We start from the raw sequence: 19,134 nt of genomic DNA, 5'->3' as shown, positions 1-19,134 counted from the left end.
AAGTGTAGATCCAACTGACTTCCTTGCTATTCTGATTAGCCCCACAGATCCATTGAGATGAGTACGTCCGCCCCAGATGCATGTGTAGTGCAAACAATCGCATGCGACTCAGAATCAGGCATTATGGGTCTCATTCAGCTTGGGACAGAATTGCAAAGCTGCACACAAGCAGCTTTGCAATTCCGTCCTTGCAATTATAGTGATGCAACAGGAGACAATGTTGTTTCAACGCAGCATCGGATAATCTGCAAGAACATCGGCCGGCTAAGTCACCAATGGGGTCACGCAAGCCGGTTGCCGCAGATGAGAGAGAAAGAGGCTAGGAAATCTTTGTCAGCCAACGGAGATCCTGGCCTCTTCCCTCCCTTCCCAACGGCGGTGACACGCCTCCATTTCGGGAAATCTGAATCTGGCCCTATGTGCGTACCACATATCGCAGAACCTCATGGGTAATTGGATCGCCCCATTAAGTTTTATGATTAATGTTTGCAATTAGAAAGCCATGTGTTGATACATGGTCACATAATGCTCATTCTTAAATGCAGAGATGTTTTTATGACAATGAAGACTCAACAAAGCTGAATATTTTGTATAGTTTTCAAGCTTGCCATCTGGTAAAATTGTATGATGGATAGCATACTGTTGCTTCAAGCCAGGCAAGAAGAGTAGTCACATATATTATTTCAGTCACAGAGAGTACCATGCAGGGAGTGAAAATAAATTATTTTCTGAACAAACAAATGTCACGATTGTCAAAAATATAGCATTTTAGCTTTCATTATTTTGCCCCAAAATTCAACCTTTTTTTGTATGACAAGATTATTAAATTGCACACTTATCTTATATATAAAAAATCTGATTAAAATATACCTGTTTGAACTATTAAAATATTAATTAGCCTTTTTTTATGAGCAGCCAAAAAAATCACAGTGCCGTATAGAGCAAAAATACAAAACAGGGTAAACAAGGTAACAAACTAACAAGTCAACAACATAATTACTATACCTACAATTGTAATCACGTAATCAATTGACTGATATACTGAACCTAAAGGAAGGGATTAAACAATAGGAGGCAGTGCCCTACCTGCGAGAGACTACATTCTAAAAGGGAAAGGTAAGAAGTAGGGGTATTGGAGAAATACAAGAGGATAAGGATGGGGAGGGAAGACTGAATCATGTAGAGAACCTGTAGGCAAGGGTGAATAAGTGGGTTTTGAGGGAGTATTTGAAGTAATGGATGTTGGGGAAGATTCTAAGCAAACAAAGGAGAATGTTCTGTAGGTTAGAGTCAGCTTGGAGAAGGCTTTTATGTAAATGATGTTGAAGATGTAGGCGGGAGAGTAGAGTGAAAGAGCTTTGGAGGTGAGGGTAGGAAGATTAAACTAGATATTGTAGAGAGAGAAGGATTGGTAGAGAAGAAGCAGCGTTAGCTAAGTCTAGCTGTAGCATTAATGAGGTGGTTGAGGGGAAAACCAGCGAGAAGACTGTTGCAATAGTCGAGACAAGATGATGAGGGAAAGGACAAGTGTTTTAGATGCGTCAAGGGAGAGGAATAGGCAAATTCTGGTGACGTTCTTTAGATAAAACCGACTAGAGTGTGAATGTGGGGAGTGAATTAGAGAGTGGGATCAAAGTTGATGTCCAAACAGGGGGCTTGATGAACTGAGGAGATGATTGTGTTGTGCACTGGAAGGGTGAGATAGATAGGGAGGGGTAAAATGTTCTATTGACTACATATAAGGCCGTAACATAACAAAATATGGAAAAGTGAAGCACTGTGAATACTGTCCGGATGCACTGTGTGTTTGTGTGTGTTATATATATATATATATATATATATATATATATATATATATATATATATATAGCTTATATATTAGGTATTCCTACATTCCTGTCTGTGATTCATACGCAAAGAAAATAGTTCATGATAACGAATCCCTGCAATGACAGGTGTGCATGTTCTATGTCCGTGCGAAAGTAGAAACATTTATCTCAAAATTCTCGTATTAAGCTCCCTTCTCTGGTCTCTGTCAATTTGTATCCAGCAGTAGTGGTACTACAAGTCCAAGCATACCTTGTCAGCTGGATGTGTTGAAACTTGTAGTGCCACTGCAGTTTGAGAACTCCTGACATGTGAAGAGATTACTCCTGTAATCACACGGTATCCATTCACCCGAGGGTGATTGATCACCGCAACTTTTTCCTCCTCTAGGACACTGCGACCCATGGGTGGGGAAGGCACAGGGCAGACTGTTTTAGCAGGGCGTCGCATTTTGCCCTTTTAAGATCGGGTAGGGTGCGGCGCCTGGCTAAAACATCCTAGCGGCATAAAACTAAAAAGGTCACAAGATTATATAGCAACACTTATCATAAAAGCCTTATTCTTCTGTCAGAGTGTATGGCTAGTGTATCTAGTGTAAACATCTTATTGCTATGGATTATACCATATTTTGTTCCTTTGTACATTTATATTAAATACAATAGAAGCAGCATTTTTATGGTTTCCAAAAAAAAAATTAAATTTTTATTTTTAAAAACTGGTTTAGGCCAGGTACACATATAAATGGATGGCAACTGTGCTGATGGATCGAGCCAGTACACACTGAGTGATGTAATGAATGACGGCATCCTTCATTACACTGTACAGCGCCGCATATGATATAGTCTGATTGGCCGTGCAGCACGACCAACCAGAGGATATTGCATGCAACTCGCAGGAGCGAGCAATCCTGCATACACACCTGACGATCTTGACGATTTATCATTCCAATGTGACAAATTATCAAGTTATCGTTCTGGTATGTACACACCCTTACTGCTTCAATGATAAATGTTGGGCATGTTTCATTCTTTAATTCCTGACCATGTTAAATAGTTCTTTCATGAGTCAAGATATTGTATGTATGTATGTATGTATGCATTGTAGAAAAAAAACATGTTGACAAGCTAATTAGTTCTTGTATCTTTCTTACATTTTAGAGATGGTGATCTTTCTCTGAGTAGGCTGATGGTTAACAGCTCCGATAAAATCCTCAGGAAAGAAGGCTCATCAGTCTTTAGTCATTCTGGAGAAGGCTGGAAGATCAATTCTTCACTGGCTTTGGAGATAAGGTGAGTACACCGGTGTAGTCCATTGTTTGATTTACTATACAGCTTGCAACTCTTTGTGAATAAAAATTTAAGACAGGGCTTTACTGCAGGACACCTGAGGGAGGATTGTGGAAGAAAGTGGATTTAGGCCCTGATTCAGAGACGGACGCTCTGACCAGAGCGCTCGCTCTGAATCTGGGCCCTCCTCCATTAATATGGAGCGTCCTCCTGGACGCTCGTATAGCTGTGGGTCACCACCCACAGCATATACGAGCGTGCAAAAAGATGGTCGCGATGGTCTTGACCATCGCGACCATCGGAATTGCGAGGGAAACCCTGCGGTTGGGTTTCCCAGCCGCAAGGCCAGGAGTGATTTTGGCTCTATCAGAGCCAAAATCACTCCCACTGACATCACTAGTGATGTCAGTGGGGCCGGCTTCAGACGGTAGGCGTTCCCATGGGAACGCGTCCGCCTGGCAGGCACGCCCCCGGCACGCCCACCAAAGGGGGCGTGCTGTCAATCAACATCGACAGCACGCCCCCTTTGGTGCGAGACCTGGAGCGATGGAAAGTCCTTCGCTCGCCGGGTCTCGCGCATGCGCACAACGGAGCTCCCTCTGTCGTGCGCATGCACAGTGGGGACCATCGACCCACTTGCGAGCGTAATGCCGCTCGCGAGTGGGTCTGAATGACCCCCTTAGACTCTTTAGTGTTAAATAAACTCATCTTCTATTAAAAAAAAAAAAAATTAAGACTGTTTTACTCTACCAGTTAATTTTCATTACATTACAAAACAAAATGGCTACACTGGATAAAACTGTTCCCAGCCAGGGTATTGAAAATAAGCAACTTTTCCTGCTCACACCAACATATGCTGAAAAGTACAGAAAGAGAAAACCATGTATTCAGCAAAAGCTGCAGGAGGCCATGTAGAAGCTGGTAGTTTATAGTCATCATTGATTTTAAATAGTTCCAGCATGGAACACATAGCTTTACAATTGGGAACAAACATGGTAACAAGACCAGACTGGTTTGTTAAAAGAATGATGAAAAGGTCAAAGTGCCTAGTTAAGCTTACAATCAACAGGGAAAAGAGTTTGATGCAATGCCATATATTGCATATTAGCTGAATTACCTGGCGTAGTCCAGATTTAGATCTTCAAGTTATAAAGTTTTATTATTTGATTTCATACAAATCCAGCCAGTGGAAGGCCCAGAACAGCTTCCCTGGGTCAAAGTTCTGCCCGGCGGCCCGGGTCAAAGTTCTGCCCAGCGTACACTAATGGGAGGTTCGTCCGGGACCTCAACCCCCTAGTATGTCTTCCGGGATCCAATGTTACCACTCTGTGTTACCACTCTGTGAAGTTTTTGTCCAAAATGATTTGATGTCGTCCAAATCCATCCAGTGGAAGGCCCAGGAGAGGCTCCCTGGGTCAAAGTTCTGCCAGGCGCACTCTGACATGAGGTCTGACAGGGACCCCAACCACTGCATTAAGCATCCCAGACCACATGCTACCCCTCTGTGAAGTTTTCATCCAAATCCATCCAGTAGAAGGCCCAGAATAGGCTCCCCGGGTCAAGGATCTGCCCAGCGTCTCCAGATCAAAGTTCTGCCAAGCGTACACCAATGGGAGGTCCGACTGGGACCCTAACATACCAAAACCTGGCCCCGATCCAACTAGACCACCTCACACTGGTTTTATCGCAATCGGTGCAGGGGTGTCCGAATGCATAACCAGACAGACAAACAAACAGATTAATGAATTTTATATATAAGATTAGTGCAGTCAGATTGCAAAGGTAAAAGTGCTTAGTGAGGCTAGGTGATCCAGAGTGGGATGCAACGCGCATCGTATTTTGAATGCGATACATCCCGCCACTGATCGCATGCAACACCATATGCATGAAGATTTACGGTTAAAGCCAATGGCAATACTTCATTGCACGCGCAGCCATCGGGACACTGGGAGGAGTTCTATTGAATACCTCTCAGGGAAGTCTCCAAAAAGAAACCCATAGACTTTTATTGGACAATGCAAGAGTGCACTTAAAAAGGGGCATGACATCACCTCATGCCCCTGTTTTCTTGACTCTGGGGGCAGACACAGCACTTCCCAAGCTGCTGAGCTATTCCAGGCTCTCTCCCCTCAATGCTTAGAGGACATGTGCATGGCATCTTTTCACCCACTACTCTACTATGCTAGGCAATTCTACTGAGTGGGCATGAGTGTGAACCAGGGACACTGTTTTGGGGTAGAGCAACGGTCTAGCTGAGAGTTTCAAGACAAGTGAAGAACAGTGGCAAATCCAGGGTGATTCCCAGCTCTCTCCCATCAACAGCAGCAGTCCAGCTGAGAGCTATACATAGGAGCCAACTTGTCCGCTATGACCTGCAACCACCACTGGCCAATCATTGGGGACCTCCCTACACTCCCCTTCCTGGATCTACTGCTGGTCCATACGTAAACTGTCCTATTACTAGTAGGGCCGGCAACAGAAATCTCGGGACCCTGTACATTGATGTCTCAGGCGGTCTCACCTTCTCACCAACAGCCCTGACCTCGCACCCACACATAACTCCCCTGCATGTATGATATATGAAGATTGATAATGTTAACTGAATGATATGCAAGCCTTTTAATAAAGTAAAATACACTATGGCAGGCCTGGCCAACCTGTGGCTCTCCAGCTGTTTTGAAACTACAAATCCCAGCATGCCCTGCTACAGTTTTGTTATTAGGGAATGCTAAAACTGTAGCAGAGCATGCTGGGACTTGTAGTTTCACAACAGCAGGAGAGCCACATGTTGGCCAGGCCTGCACTATGGCTTACCATGCTGTCACTGATGATGCAGGCAGGTCTTCTTGATCACCGTGCTGTGGATGCCTCAGGGGTAGGAGGGATGGCGTCTGTAGCCAGCAATCCTTAGTCCTCAGCTCCTCGCCTTCCTCAAATTCAGCCTTTCATCACCATCCTCAGACCACCATCACCTTCCCCAGCCTTCAGCCCCTTTCACCTTCCCCATCCTTCAGCCCCTTTCACCTTCCCCATCCTTCAGCCCCTTTCACCTTCCCCATCCTTCAGCCCCTTTCACCTTCCCCAGCCCTCAGCCCCCTTCACCTTCCCCAACCCTCAGGTCATTTCCGTACCGGGTCGCATCTGAACCACTGGCAAGTCGAGCCCAGCGCTGCCAGGGCCAGAGTACAAAAGAACAGGTCGCAGCTGGAGCACTAAGTCTGCCGTCCACGGTACCGATTTGTGCCCGTCTGGGACTCGGGGCCCGGTACGGGTGTACCCTTAGTCCCCCCCTGTCGCCGGGCCTGGTTAGTAGCAGTGATGCAGCAGATTGTTTTTGACCTAATTTAACTTTTTACAATTCACATTAAAAATAAATAAATCAATGCAAAGTACTTATACTCATATAGATTGTCTTTTTTACCAGTAAACATAGCACTATTCAGAAAAAGCAGATTTTGTAGAGCTGATATATAGTATATCTGTATTAAAAACACATGTATGTGGCCTTTATGGCTATATTTTGACTTTGGATTTGTTTAGTTGTAGTTATTATAATTTGTTACAGAGCCATCATTTTTAATGTAACTTTGAAACTGTATCTTTGTGTATATATTTTGGAGTATTAAATGAATCATTATTATTTCTTCATATTGGTGCTGTGCATTTTAATGACCATTTCTTGTGCTTCTTTTCTTTGTTATATTTGGTCAAATGTCTTCTACACTGATTTTTGTAATAAGATTCAGCTCGATTTTAATATTACAGAATGGTTGTTTTAGCCTCTACCCTGCTGTTTGCTAAGTAACGGAAACTCTTTGTATAGATTGGTGTATCCACATATATATGTGTGGCTGGTCTGAAAGGAAGAAACTTATGGCTTAAATGTGCCTGTTTCCTTTAACTTTTTGATATTTTGACCTATCCAAGTAGTATTTAGTTGTTAACTGCAGGCTGTGATGACTGAGGATGTGCTGCTGCTGTTGAAGTGGGAGGAAATAGCATGTTTTTATAAAAACGCTGCAGTGGGATATGAGGTTAAGGCTGAACAGGATATTTCGGGGTATATAAACTCATAGATGGACATTTCATTTTCTACGGATCTTTTAAGCCTAGATGAAGATTATGTTCTCTCACCTGCTGGATGCTGGCATAAAACCTTATGTAACATGATTTAGCCACTGCTGTGCAGAAGTAGCAGTAGCAAAAGCAGAATCATTAGTTTCAGTCAGGGGTGGCGGAGGTTTGGAGTGGTACGAGGTACTGCGCTGGTGTACATGATTAGCCACACCCCTCCAGCATCAGGGCCTGACAGATCTATTATCGGCCCCTTGTAGTAGTCTGTTTTCAGGTCTATGGGCTCCATGTAAAAATGAGTCATACTGTAACCCCTTTGGCACTCGTTTCTGATGCTAAAAGGTGTTATGACATCAGTTCAATATTTAGCAACTAGTGGTATTCTTAGTTTAAAGCTGTTTATGAATATACCTTTACTCCATCCTAGATGGCAAAAGTGGTACGGTCCCCATTGCCGACTTCAGCAATACCATTCTTACTTTGCGAAGTTGCTGCTGTTTTAAGCACTATGCACATGTGCAGATGGCCATTGTTCATGCGCATTAGTCACTAATCTGTGAGTGTTAAGCTGAGTACACACTAGATGATGTGTGTATCCAGTGACGGCAGATGCGACTGGGTAATATATCGGACGCTCCGTACACACTGCACGATCTGATGTATGACTGCTTGATATGTCTTCCTCTTTCTCCTGCCGAATCCAGAACCATGGTGTTGGCCATCAGATCTTCAGCTTGGCGTGCGACGAACAACACGCGGGAGCGGGCAATAGTGCGTACACACTGGACGGTGTAAACAATTTATCGTTCCGATTCCTCAATAAAAGGCTAATCATCCAATATATCGTGTATAGTGTAGCTTTAGGGTCTCTTAAAGATCAAATAGTTCACAGATATTCTGACAGTGATACAGTGTGAAAGACTCTTTCTACTTCAGGGTCCATAGGGTATCCACAGGATACCTTGGGGTATAGGTGTGACGTCAGTCATCGGGCACCATAGAGTTAAGCTTTCAGCCTCCCAGGATACACTAGGGTCCCCTTCCTATACCCCGCCCCCGAGCCAAGGCATCTCAGTTTAGTTTGGTGCCCGGCCGGAGTCAGGTGCACCTGTTGGAGTGGGGGCTAAGAAGAGTCCCTGAAGTTTTCTACATGCAGCTGTGGCTGCACATCTGGAAGTACAGCATGGACAGTCAGTCCTGACGTCCATGCTGTCTTCCCTACACCCCCGCCGGTACCGGAACGCCGGTACTGATCCGGGGATGCTGGTGAGCATCTGGGGTCACAGCTAGCGGTGACCCCAGATGTTCCAGACCATGGCCGGAATCAAGGGGGACAGCAAGGTAAGCAGCGGGGTCCCGCGGTGGGTCCCCGCTGTTACATGGTCCAGAGTCCCCAGGCAGGGGGCTCCCTGGGGACTGGCTGCAGCGTGGAGCCAGGTATATAACCTGCGCTTCCACTACCCCCTGGGACAGCGGACCGCAGCAGAGCGGTAGCGCTGCGGCGTCCCGGGGGTTAAATGCATGCCAGGGGAGCGCGCCTTCCCTGTCTCACAGCCGGCGCCTCCCCCGCTGCACACAGCCCTCTCTGCAACACGCCGACTGGCCCTGTGGCAGCGCTCCTCCCCCAGGCCAGCCTCCTCTCTGCTCCTCGGCGGCCATCTTCGAGAGCGCATGGTGAACGCTGCTGGAAGTCTGGACGGAGGCATCGTGGTCTGGGTCCCCCCGCATACCTCTCCTCCGCTGTGGTCAGATCTGTGTATGCAGCGCTGTGTCCTACCAGACTCTGTGTCTGTGTAGTTGATTTATCAGCGCTGGTTAGTGCAGGAATTGAGTTTCTTTGCATTGTATGTGACTGTGCTAGCGCTGCTGCCTGTACTTTCCATTTCTGACTGTCAGCCTTATTACTGTCCCTGTTCTTTCTGCTAAAGCCCTTGCGGTGCGGTGCTGCAGGGTGGTCTCTCGCCTTTTTAAAACAATTGGTGAGAGGGGTCACATACTTTCTACCATCATGTCTGAAAGTGACTTTCCTCTCCGGCTACAGTGTACTACGTGTAAAGTACCTTTAGCGGAGGGGGAGGGTAGCGCGGAGGGCCTCTGCCGGCAGTGATTGTCGTATTACGGTTACAGCATCGGTATCGGCTCCTTATGAGGATGACGAAGGGACGTCTGATGATGGGGAGATTCTTGATCCTTACGATCAGGAACCTCTCCATACTAAGGACGCAGACGCTAGGTCCAAGGTTCTGGACTTATTCGGGCAGTCCGCACAGCCTTGGTGATTGAGGATGAAGTTCCCCCAGCGGCTAAATCCAAGTATGCCTTTTTTAAGGATGTGAAGGGTGACGCCACAGTCTTTCCTCTTTCGGGTCAGTTGTTGGACCATTCAGAGGAGGCGTGGAAACAGCCTGGCAAGCGATACCAGCCGCAGAGGCGTCTGGCTGTGGCTTATCCGTTCGCGGATAATTATTTTGCTAAATGGGAATCCCCTCCACAGGTGGATTCTCATGTGACACGTCTTGTCCGTAGTGCCACATTACCAATGCCATCCATGTCCTCCCTTAAGGATGCTACGGACCGCAAGGTGGAGGTCTGCCTGAAGTCCGCTTATTCCCTTGCGGGGGGGGGCAGCGCGGCTGGCTATGGCCATTTGCTGAGTTGCCAGAGCTATGGAGCGCTGGGCGGATTCGTTGGAGGCGTCCTTCGATTCCGGCTGAGCAGGCGGAGTTGATTGGTAATCTCCGTGATTCGGCCACTTATATCAACGAGGCGGCCTTAGACATTAGTACCCTGGCGTCTCGAATTTCTTCAGCAGCGGTGGCTGCTCGTCGCACCTTGTGGTTGCTATCCTGGAAGGGGGACGCTGATTCCAAAAAGGGTTTGGAGGCATTGCCCTTTAACGGAGAAGTTCTCTTCGGTCCAGATCTTGACAAGATTGTAGCCACACTGGCGACAGCCAAATCGGCATGTCTCCCGTCGGCCTTCTGGTTCAGGACCATCGTCCTTTCGGTCTTATAGGGCCCAGGGCAGGCCCAAACCACAGTCTTTTCCCCGACAGGCTGGTCCCAAGAAATCGGCCAAGCCCCGGAAGCAGACCTGGAGTACCAGACGTCCGGCCCCTAAGCCAGATGACAAGCCTGCGGCCTGATGGTCCGGGCCTCCCTTTGGGGGATCCCAAAGTGGGAGGCCGCCTGCTGCAGTTCGCCCGGTGTTGGTCGGTCACCACGACAGACACTTGGGTTCTCGAGGTGGTCTCCCACGGGTATGTCCTCTCTTTCCGGCACAGACCCCCGGCTCGATTTTTCACCACGGGTCTACCATCAGACCGGAACAAGGCCACAGAGCTGCGGAAGGTCTTGCACACTATGCTCCAGGCTGAAGTTATAGTGCCTGTTCCATTCTCCCAGAGGGGCCAGGGTTTCTATTCCAATCTCTTTTTGGTGCAGAAACCCAATGGGTCGTATCGTCCGATTCTCATCAAGTCTTTGCGGGTGCCGAAGTTTCGGATGGAGACCCTATGGTCCATCATTCTGGCACTGGAACCTGGGGACTACATGGTGTCATTGGACATACAGGACGTTACCTGCATGTCCCTATTCTTTTGCGCCATCAACAGTTCCTCAGGTTTGCAATCCGCAGCGACCACTTTCAGTTTCGGGCGTTGCCTTTTGGCCTGGCGACAGCACCGCGTGTGTTCACCAAGGTGATGGCGGTCATGGCGGCTTCTCTGCGGCTGCAGGGAGTCCGCATGTTGCCGTACTTGGATGACCTTTTATTAGTGGCAGGATCTCTGGAGCTCCTTCTAGGCCACTTGGACCTGACCATTGCGCTACTGCAACAGCACGGCTGGTTAATAAACTGGCAGAAGTCCACTCTAATCCCGTCTCGGCGGATTCTGCACCTCGGAGCCTTATTGGACTCGGGACAGCAAAGGATCTTTGTGACTGGGGAAAAGATCTCTGCTTTACAGTCGAGGGTGCGCAGTTGTCTGCACAGCCGCCGGGTGTCTCTCCACTCGGCGATGAGGTTACTGGGCTCCATGGTGTCGGTGTTCAACATGGTGGAATATGCCCAGTTTCACTACAGACCTCTGCAGCATCTGATCCTGTCCAAGTGGAACGGGCTGCCTCAGTCTCTAAAATCCCAGATGATAGTGCTCACCCCGGAGGTTCGCCTGTCCCTTGCCTGGTTGTTGCAGACGACCCATCTCAACAAGGGACGTCCGTTCTGGGTACCAAATTGGGTCCTGTTGACAACGGACGCCAGTCTTCGGGGCTGGGGAGCAGTTTCGGGTCCACACTTGTTCCAGGGCAGGTGGACTCCGACAGAAGCGGAGCTTCCAATAAATATCTTGGAACTCCGTGCGGTCTTCAATGCCCTCCAGCAGGCACATCGGGTTCTCCAGGGTCGCCCAGTGCAGGTCCAGTCGGACAACGCTACCACCGTGGCCTACATAAACCGGCAAGGAGGAACCCGAAGTGGGGCGGCTCTCGTAGAGGTGTCTTGGATCCTGGTATGGGCGGAGCACAATCTTCCGGCCATATCAGCTGTCTTCATCCCGGGAGTGCTAAATTGGGAGGTGGACTTTCTCAGTCGCCAGGACGTTCATTCAGGGGAATGGTCCCTGCACCCGGACGTTTTTCAACTTCTGGTGGACAAGTGGGGTCTTCCAGAGATCGACCTCATGGCGTCCCGGCACAACAACAAGTTGCCTGTGTACGGGTCTCGCACAAGAGACGAAGGGGCGTCTCTGGTGGATGCTCTGTCCGTCCGGTGGACGTTCTGGTTTGCTTACCTGTTTCCTCCAGTTTCCCTTCTTCCACGAGTAATCCGGAAATTCAAACAGGAAGGAGGGACGCTCCTGTTGATGGCTCCCGCGTGGCCCAGACGGCACTGGTTCTCAGACCTTCAGGGTCTGTCCGTGGACAGTCCTCTGCGGTTGCCGCTATGACCGGACCTTCTGTCGCAGGCTCCTTGTCTTCACCCGGACCTGACTCGGCTGTCTTTGACGGCATGGCTGTTGAGACAGCCATGTTAAGGTCCAGGGGGTTTTCCAGCTCTGTAGTGCGTACCATGTTACGAGCTCGGAAACCATCTTCCGCGAGGATATATCATCGCGTGTGGCATACGTTCTTCCAGTGGTGTCGACCGAGAGGTTATGCACCGCAGGAGTTTCGTCTGTCTCGGATACTCGCCTTCCTACAAGCGGGACTAGTTTCGGCCCTGTCTGTCTGGTTTCACCGTAGGATTGCTACAATCCCGGATGTGCGCACCTTTATGCAAGGTGTTCTCCGCATTCAGCCACCCTTTGTTCCACCTGTGACGCCTTGGTATTTGGCTGTGGTCCTGAGGGCTCTCCAGGGACCGCCATTTGAACCACTGGGCTCAGTGGATCTTAAATGGCTAACAGCTAAGACTGTTTTCCTTCTGGCCATAGCTTCGGCCAGACGTGTTTCTGATTTAGGGGCTCTTTCTTGTAGACCCCCTTTCTTGATTTTTCATGGGAACAGGGCAGTGCTCCGCACTCGTCCTGAATTTCTTCCCAAAGTTGTTTCCCAGTTTCATGTTAACGAGGAAATAGTTGTTCCGGCCTTTAACTCACCTGGCCTTTCAGTGAGTGAGGCCACTTTGGATGTTGTGCGGGCCTTAAGGACTTATGTTGACCGCACTTCTTCGTTTAGGAAGTCGGACGCCTTGTTTGTCTTCTATGGCTTCCGTAGAAAGGGTTGGCCTGCTTCAAAGCAAACTTTGGCAGCCTGGATCCGTATGGCTATTTCTGAAGCTTATCTTCATGAAGGTCTGCTGGTTCCTCCTTCTCTGAAGGCTCATTCCACTAGGTCTGTGGGTCCTTCGTGGGCAGCTCGACGTGGTGCCTCTGCAGTCCAGATCTGCAAGGCTGCTATGTGGTCCTCTGTCCATACCTTCGTGAGGTATTACAGGTTTGACACCTTCGCCTCTCAGGATGCTTCCTTCGGGCGGCGGATTCTCCTTTCAGCACAGGAGCGTCCCCACCCTTAAAGGATACTGCTTTGGGACATCCCCAAGGTATCCTGTGGAACCCTATGGATTTCGTAGAAATAGAGATAACAAAGGTAAGTTCTTACCATATCTCATAATTTTTAAAAGAATCAGAAATAATATCAACGTTCCAATCCCGATATTTCAAAACATTCGTCCGTAGGTAGAGGAACTTGCCCATATAGAGATGGTAGCAGACAGTTGATATTATTCCTAGTTGTAGAACACCAGTATACAGTATACTGGGCAGCTCCTTGTTCAAATAAACCAGGTAAAACAAGTAGAAGTAGTCGCCGGACAAGAGGTCCAGTGTAGTTCCTGTCCGGTCAGCCACACATCAACAGTGTGCTCCTCCGCAGGCAGTGCTAGGCTGAGTGCGGCTACAGTGTAACTGGAGTATCCCGAGTGGCTTGGGTTGTGCCGAGGTGGAAGTAATAGGTGGTAATAGGCTGTGGGTATCTGAGCTCCTCCAAAAAACAATATCAAAAGTCGGGAACAGCAGCGAATCAGTATAACTGCTGCAGAGAAGTCACTGTGCAGTAAATATAGAGGCAGATGTCCCGTGAAACAAATCCTTGATGCGCTCTCCGAGGAAACGCTCCCGGTTTCAGAATAGATTTGACGAGTTTCTCCTGGTTTCAGAATGAAACTGGGAGTGTGTTTACCCTGAGAAACGCATCAAGGACTTGTTTCACAGACATATTCTTTACTGTTATTATTAAACAAACCAATAGCATTTCCCATTTAAAACAAACAGTCCTTCTCCAACATAGATACAAACCTGCAGGGGCATTACTAGTCATTTGTGGGCACCATAATAACATTTATAATGGCCCCATGTACCACACAGTTGCAAGAATATTCATTGAAATGTGGGACCGACCAGGAAGATGGACTACCATAAGTTGCCCTATGGTAGTTACTGTACGATCTTTTCAACCTGTGATCTTACAAGCATTAAACCTTCCATCGTCTGAGGATTGACCAGCGTGTGCATCATTGACAATAAAACATATTCCGTTGAAATAAAGACACAGAAACTTATATTTGGCAGAATTTGTTAGCTATTTTATTTAAATAACAGATAATGAATTATTTACTAAAATTAATTAAATTAATTTAAATATGGTGGCAAAGAAAGAACGGCTAACAGCCCAAGCCTAACACTATAAATACTCTAACCACAACACATACACTCAAGCCTTCTACCTTGACTACCCACCCGGTATGGTGATGATGCTGCCCCCGGCGGGGTGGTCCAGCAGACTTGAATAGTCAACGAAGGTGAGCGAAACAACAAGTAAACCAATATTCACAATGCTAATAGGTAACCTGCCGTTCTTTCCCGCCTAAAATAGCCAACGAAGAAATCACCAAACCCAAAGAGAGCACAGAAAATAAACTTTAGGGAGGGAGGGTGGGAAGACAGGAACAAAAGAGTCTGACTCCGCCTCCAACAATCTCTGATATCCCTGCTAAAAAACTATAATCCGAAAAACCCATAGGCCCTACTTATCACCTGATTCCACACTGGTCCGCCCCCAGCCTAGGAGGTTTAACCCTCTCCATTCCTATGCAGTCATTTCGTTTATCAAATTTTGTTTCCTTATATATTTGTAGGTTTGATCTACTTCTAATGTGGTTTTGTATGATCTACATAGCATAAAGAAGAAGAAAAAACATATTTTTAGAAAAATCTAAAAATAGGATCACAATGAATGCTAGAACGTATGTTGTGAATGATTACAGCAGAAAATTTTTGCTTTTTTACTAGTAACCATAAAATCAACAAAAGCGATCTACACTAAAGCTTTCAAACAGTTGTTTTTTCATTGGGTAATCAGCTTTCCGCAAGCATTGGATCCTTTAGTGTTGTAGCTCAGGAAGTGAGAGACATTAACAGATTAAGTAGGTTTATACTTTGCAAGTTTCGCTGTCCACAAGCGGCTTTAAGGCTCGTACTGTACTTGGGCATTTTGTCCTGCATTTTTCATCTATCTATCTATCTGTCTGTCTGTCTATCTATCTAGCAGTTATCCCAATGATGAAGCATCAGACGGCACTCCAACGGACTTTCAAAAAATCAATACCAGTGCTTTACTTTAAGCCGACGTTTCAAGACCTGACTGGTCTTTTCATCAGGGTGTGCGATGATGATTTTTGAAAGTCCGGTGGAGTGCCCTCTTCAAGGAATGCACCCCTGCAATTGCTGTTTTTTATCAGTGAATGCCCAACTACATGTTATTATTTTTATATATAAATTTATATATAAAGATAAATGAAGTGCGGTACTCACAGGATTTGGTATGCAAAAGAAGGATTTTGTATACCAAATCCTCTGAGTGCCGCACTTCATTTATCTTTACTGTGGTAGGTCTGGAGTCCGGATGCACATGTGCTGGCAACAAGGTGCATTTTGTTTTGTTTCAGTGAGTGCTGGATTTTTTTTAAATAAATAAATATATAATATATATATTTGCCCATATTAATCTTTTCCTTTTATTGGCCAGTCTCAGATATGGCTTTTGGGTCTCGCATATCCAAAATGCTTGGGACCAGGGGTATATTGGATATTAGAATATTCCGTATTTTGGAATATTTGCATGCCATAATAAAATATCTTGGGAATGGGACCCAAATATACACACAGCATGCATTCATGTGTTATATACACCTTATACACACAGCCTGCAGGTCATTTTATACAATATTTTCAATAATTTTGTGGCTCAAGCAAAGTTTGTGTACAGAAATGAAATTCATTTATGTTTCATATACACCTTATACACACAGCCTGTAGGTCATTTTATACAATATATTTTTAATAATCTCAGTCATGCCAAAATAACGCCGCATTTCGGAATATTTGGACATGGGAGACTCAACCTGTGTGTGTGTATGTATGTGTGTGTGTGTGTGTGTGTATGTGTATGTATGTGTGTGTGTGTGTATATATATATATATATATATATATATATATACTACCATTCAATAGTTTGGGGTCGCTTAGAAATTCCTTATTTTGGAAAAGAAAAGCACTGTTTTTCTCAATGCAGATAACATTAAATTAATCAGAAATACACTCTATACATTGTTAATGTGGTAAATGACTATACTAGCTGGAAACGTCTGGTTTTTAAAGGAATATCTACATGTGTATAGAGACCCATTTCCAGTAAACCATTATTCCAGTGTTCTAATGGTATATTGTGTTTGCTAAGCGCGTTAGAAGACTAATGGATGATTAGAAAACCCTTGAAAACCATTGTGCAATTATGTTAGCACAGCTGAAAATGGGTTTGCTCGTTAGAGAAGCTATAAAACTGTCCTTCCTTTGAGCTAGTTGAGTATCTGGACCATCACATTTGTGGGTTCGATTATACTCTCCAAATGACCAGATAAAGAGAACTTTCATGTGAAACTCGACAGTCTATTCTTGTTCTTAGAAATGAAGGCTGAAACTGAACATTTCCTACAACGGTGTGTACTACTCCTTTTAGAACAGCACAAACAGGCTCTAACCAAAGTAGATAAAGAAGTGGGAGGCCCCAGTGCACAACTGTGCAAGAAGACAAGTACATTAGAGTCTTTAGTTTGAGAAATGGATGCCTCGCAAGTCCTCAACTGGCAGCTTCATTAAACGGTACCCGCAAAATGCCAGTGTCAACGTCTACAGTGAAGAGGCGACTTCGGGATGCTGGCCTTCTAGGCAGAGTGGCAAAGAAAAAGCCATATCTGAGACTGCCCAATAAAAGGAAAAGATTAATATGGGCAAAAAAACACAGACATTGGACAGAGGAAGATTGGAAAAAAGTGTTATGGACAGACGATTCGAAGTTTGAGGTGTTTGGATCACACAGAAGAATATTTGTGAGAGGCAGATCAAGTGAAAAGAAGCTGGAAGAGTGCCTGATGTCATCTGTCAAGCATGGTGGAGGTAATGTGGTGGTCTGGGGCTGCTTTGGTGCTGGTAAAGTGGGAGATGATACTGGATTAGAACCTCTATACACTCCTTCCTATACCTTCTAATATCCTGCCTATACTTTAATTTGCATACGCAGTCATACAGTAAAGGCTTCAGACCTGGAATCTGTGGTTCCAAAGCACAAAGTATTATTCAAGTAAAAGTACAGTCAGTTTCACGCTATTAATCCAAACACAATTAGGCACAAAGGAATTATACAAACCCAAGTACAGTATACATACGCAGCGCTTCCGGACCAGATGTTAGGCATCAGCAAGAAACCCCTTCGTCAATCAGCATTCAGCACGAAGACTAAAACCCAGTGTTGGAGCACACATATTTATACCCCCCAGAAATAGACAACACAAAAGAGACGTTTGTTGCTGATGCCATTGGTTCCCAAGAGGGATGCATCTGTTACAGAGCGTTTAACAGGCTGATTCAAATAGACACATCCCAGCCTCCAACAACTGGGGGTCTCTGTTTTACCGCCTCGTGCAACATCCTAACAGTTATTCATATAATATACATTTTGTTACTTGAAGTCTCTGCGGTCCATAAGTTGAGAATGCATGATGCGATCGCCACACCGATGATACCGGAATACTGTGGAAAGAGTACGCATCAGTACAAAACCAAACACTGCTTACTTATCATGTATAAAACCTTAGTTACCAAATAATCTTTATTTCACAGCATTTATACTAAATGAACAAACTTAAATCTTATACCTTAAGGCTTATGGAACCTTGTATGTGGATATGTAATGTGTGAGTATGCGGGGTTTGATATAACGACGCTAGTTAACTTGGAGCAGAAGCGTGCGCATAAAGCTAATAAACAGCGTTTTCATATAGGATCTTATGCATTCGCTAATATGCAACTAGTTAACAGCGCAATTGTGCGTATTAATGTGTATATGAGAAATGGTGAAAGATGCAATTGCATGGTGCTAATAGTAATATCGCCATATGTACTTAAACTCACTATTATCTAAAATGGCGCTTGGGCGGCCATTCGCAAAATGGCGTCTTGCAATCTCATTTCCAAGATGGCGTCTTGCAGTCAGTCGCAAGATGGCGTCACTGCGATCCAATTTTAAACTGATCTTGTCTCAGCCAATAATACAGCTTCGACATGTGCAAGAAGACAAGTACATTAGAGTCTTTACTTTGAGAAATAGATGCCTCGCAAGTCCTCAACTGGCAGCTTCATTAAACGGTACCCGCAAATGCCAGTGTCAACGTCTACAGTGAAGAGGCGACTCCGGGATGCTGGCCTTCTAGACAGAGTGGCCAAGAAAAAGCCATATCTGAGACTGGCCAATAAAAGGAAAAGATTAATATGGTCAAAAGAACACAGACATTGGACAGCGGAAGATTGGAAAAAAGTGTTATGGACAGACGATTCGAAGTTTGAGGTGTTTGGATCACACAGAAGAACATTTGCGAGATGCAGATCAAGTGAAAAGAAGCTGGAAGAGTGCCTGACGTCATCTGTCAAGCATGGTGGAGGTAATGTGGTGGTCTGGGGCTGCTTTGGTGCTGGTAAAGTGGGAGATTCGTACAAGGTAAAAGGGAGTTTGAATAAGGAAGGTTATCACTCCATTTTGCAACGCCATGCCATATCCTGTGGGCAGCGCTTGATTTGAGCTAATATCCTCCTCCAACAGGACAATGACCCAAAGCAAACCTCCAAATTATGCAAGAACTATTTAGGGAAGAAGCAGGCAGCTGGTATTCTGTCTGTAATGCAGTGGCCAGCGCAGTCACCAGATCTCAACCCCATTGAGCTGTTGTGGGAACAGCTTGACTGTATGGTACGCAAGAAGTGCCCATCAAGCCAATCCAACTTGTGGGAGGTGCTCCCACAAATGGCGGTGCTCCCACAAATGGCGTCTTGCGGCCAGTCGCAAGATGGCGTTGCTGCGATCCAATTTTAAACTGATCTTGTCTCAGCCAATAATCC

General features: G+C 46.0%; 1 protein-coding gene across 1 annotated transcript in view; it reads left to right on the top strand.

Annotated features, from left to right (window-relative positions):
* ST8SIA4 (ST8 alpha-N-acetyl-neuraminide alpha-2,8-sialyltransferase 4) overlaps positions 1–19,134 on the top strand; it is a 228,446-nt gene that overhangs the window by 28,729 nt on the left and 180,583 nt on the right. Inside the window, exon 2 of the mRNA XM_088444620.1 lies at positions 2,985–3,116. Within this exon, the coding sequence (XP_088300746.1) occupies positions 2,985–3,116 (132 nt within the window). The remainder of the gene's footprint in view (positions 1–2,984; positions 3,117–19,134) is intronic.

This window comes from Taudactylus pleione, unplaced genomic scaffold, assembly GCF_031769625.1.
Source record: "Taudactylus pleione unplaced genomic scaffold, aTauple2 ptg000370l, whole genome shotgun sequence".
NCBI classification, from domain to species: Eukaryota; Metazoa; Chordata; class Amphibia; order Anura; family Myobatrachidae; genus Taudactylus; species Taudactylus pleione.
The sequence above is the reverse complement of the archived record's forward strand: the minus strand, read 5'-3'. Positions and strand labels throughout refer to the sequence as shown.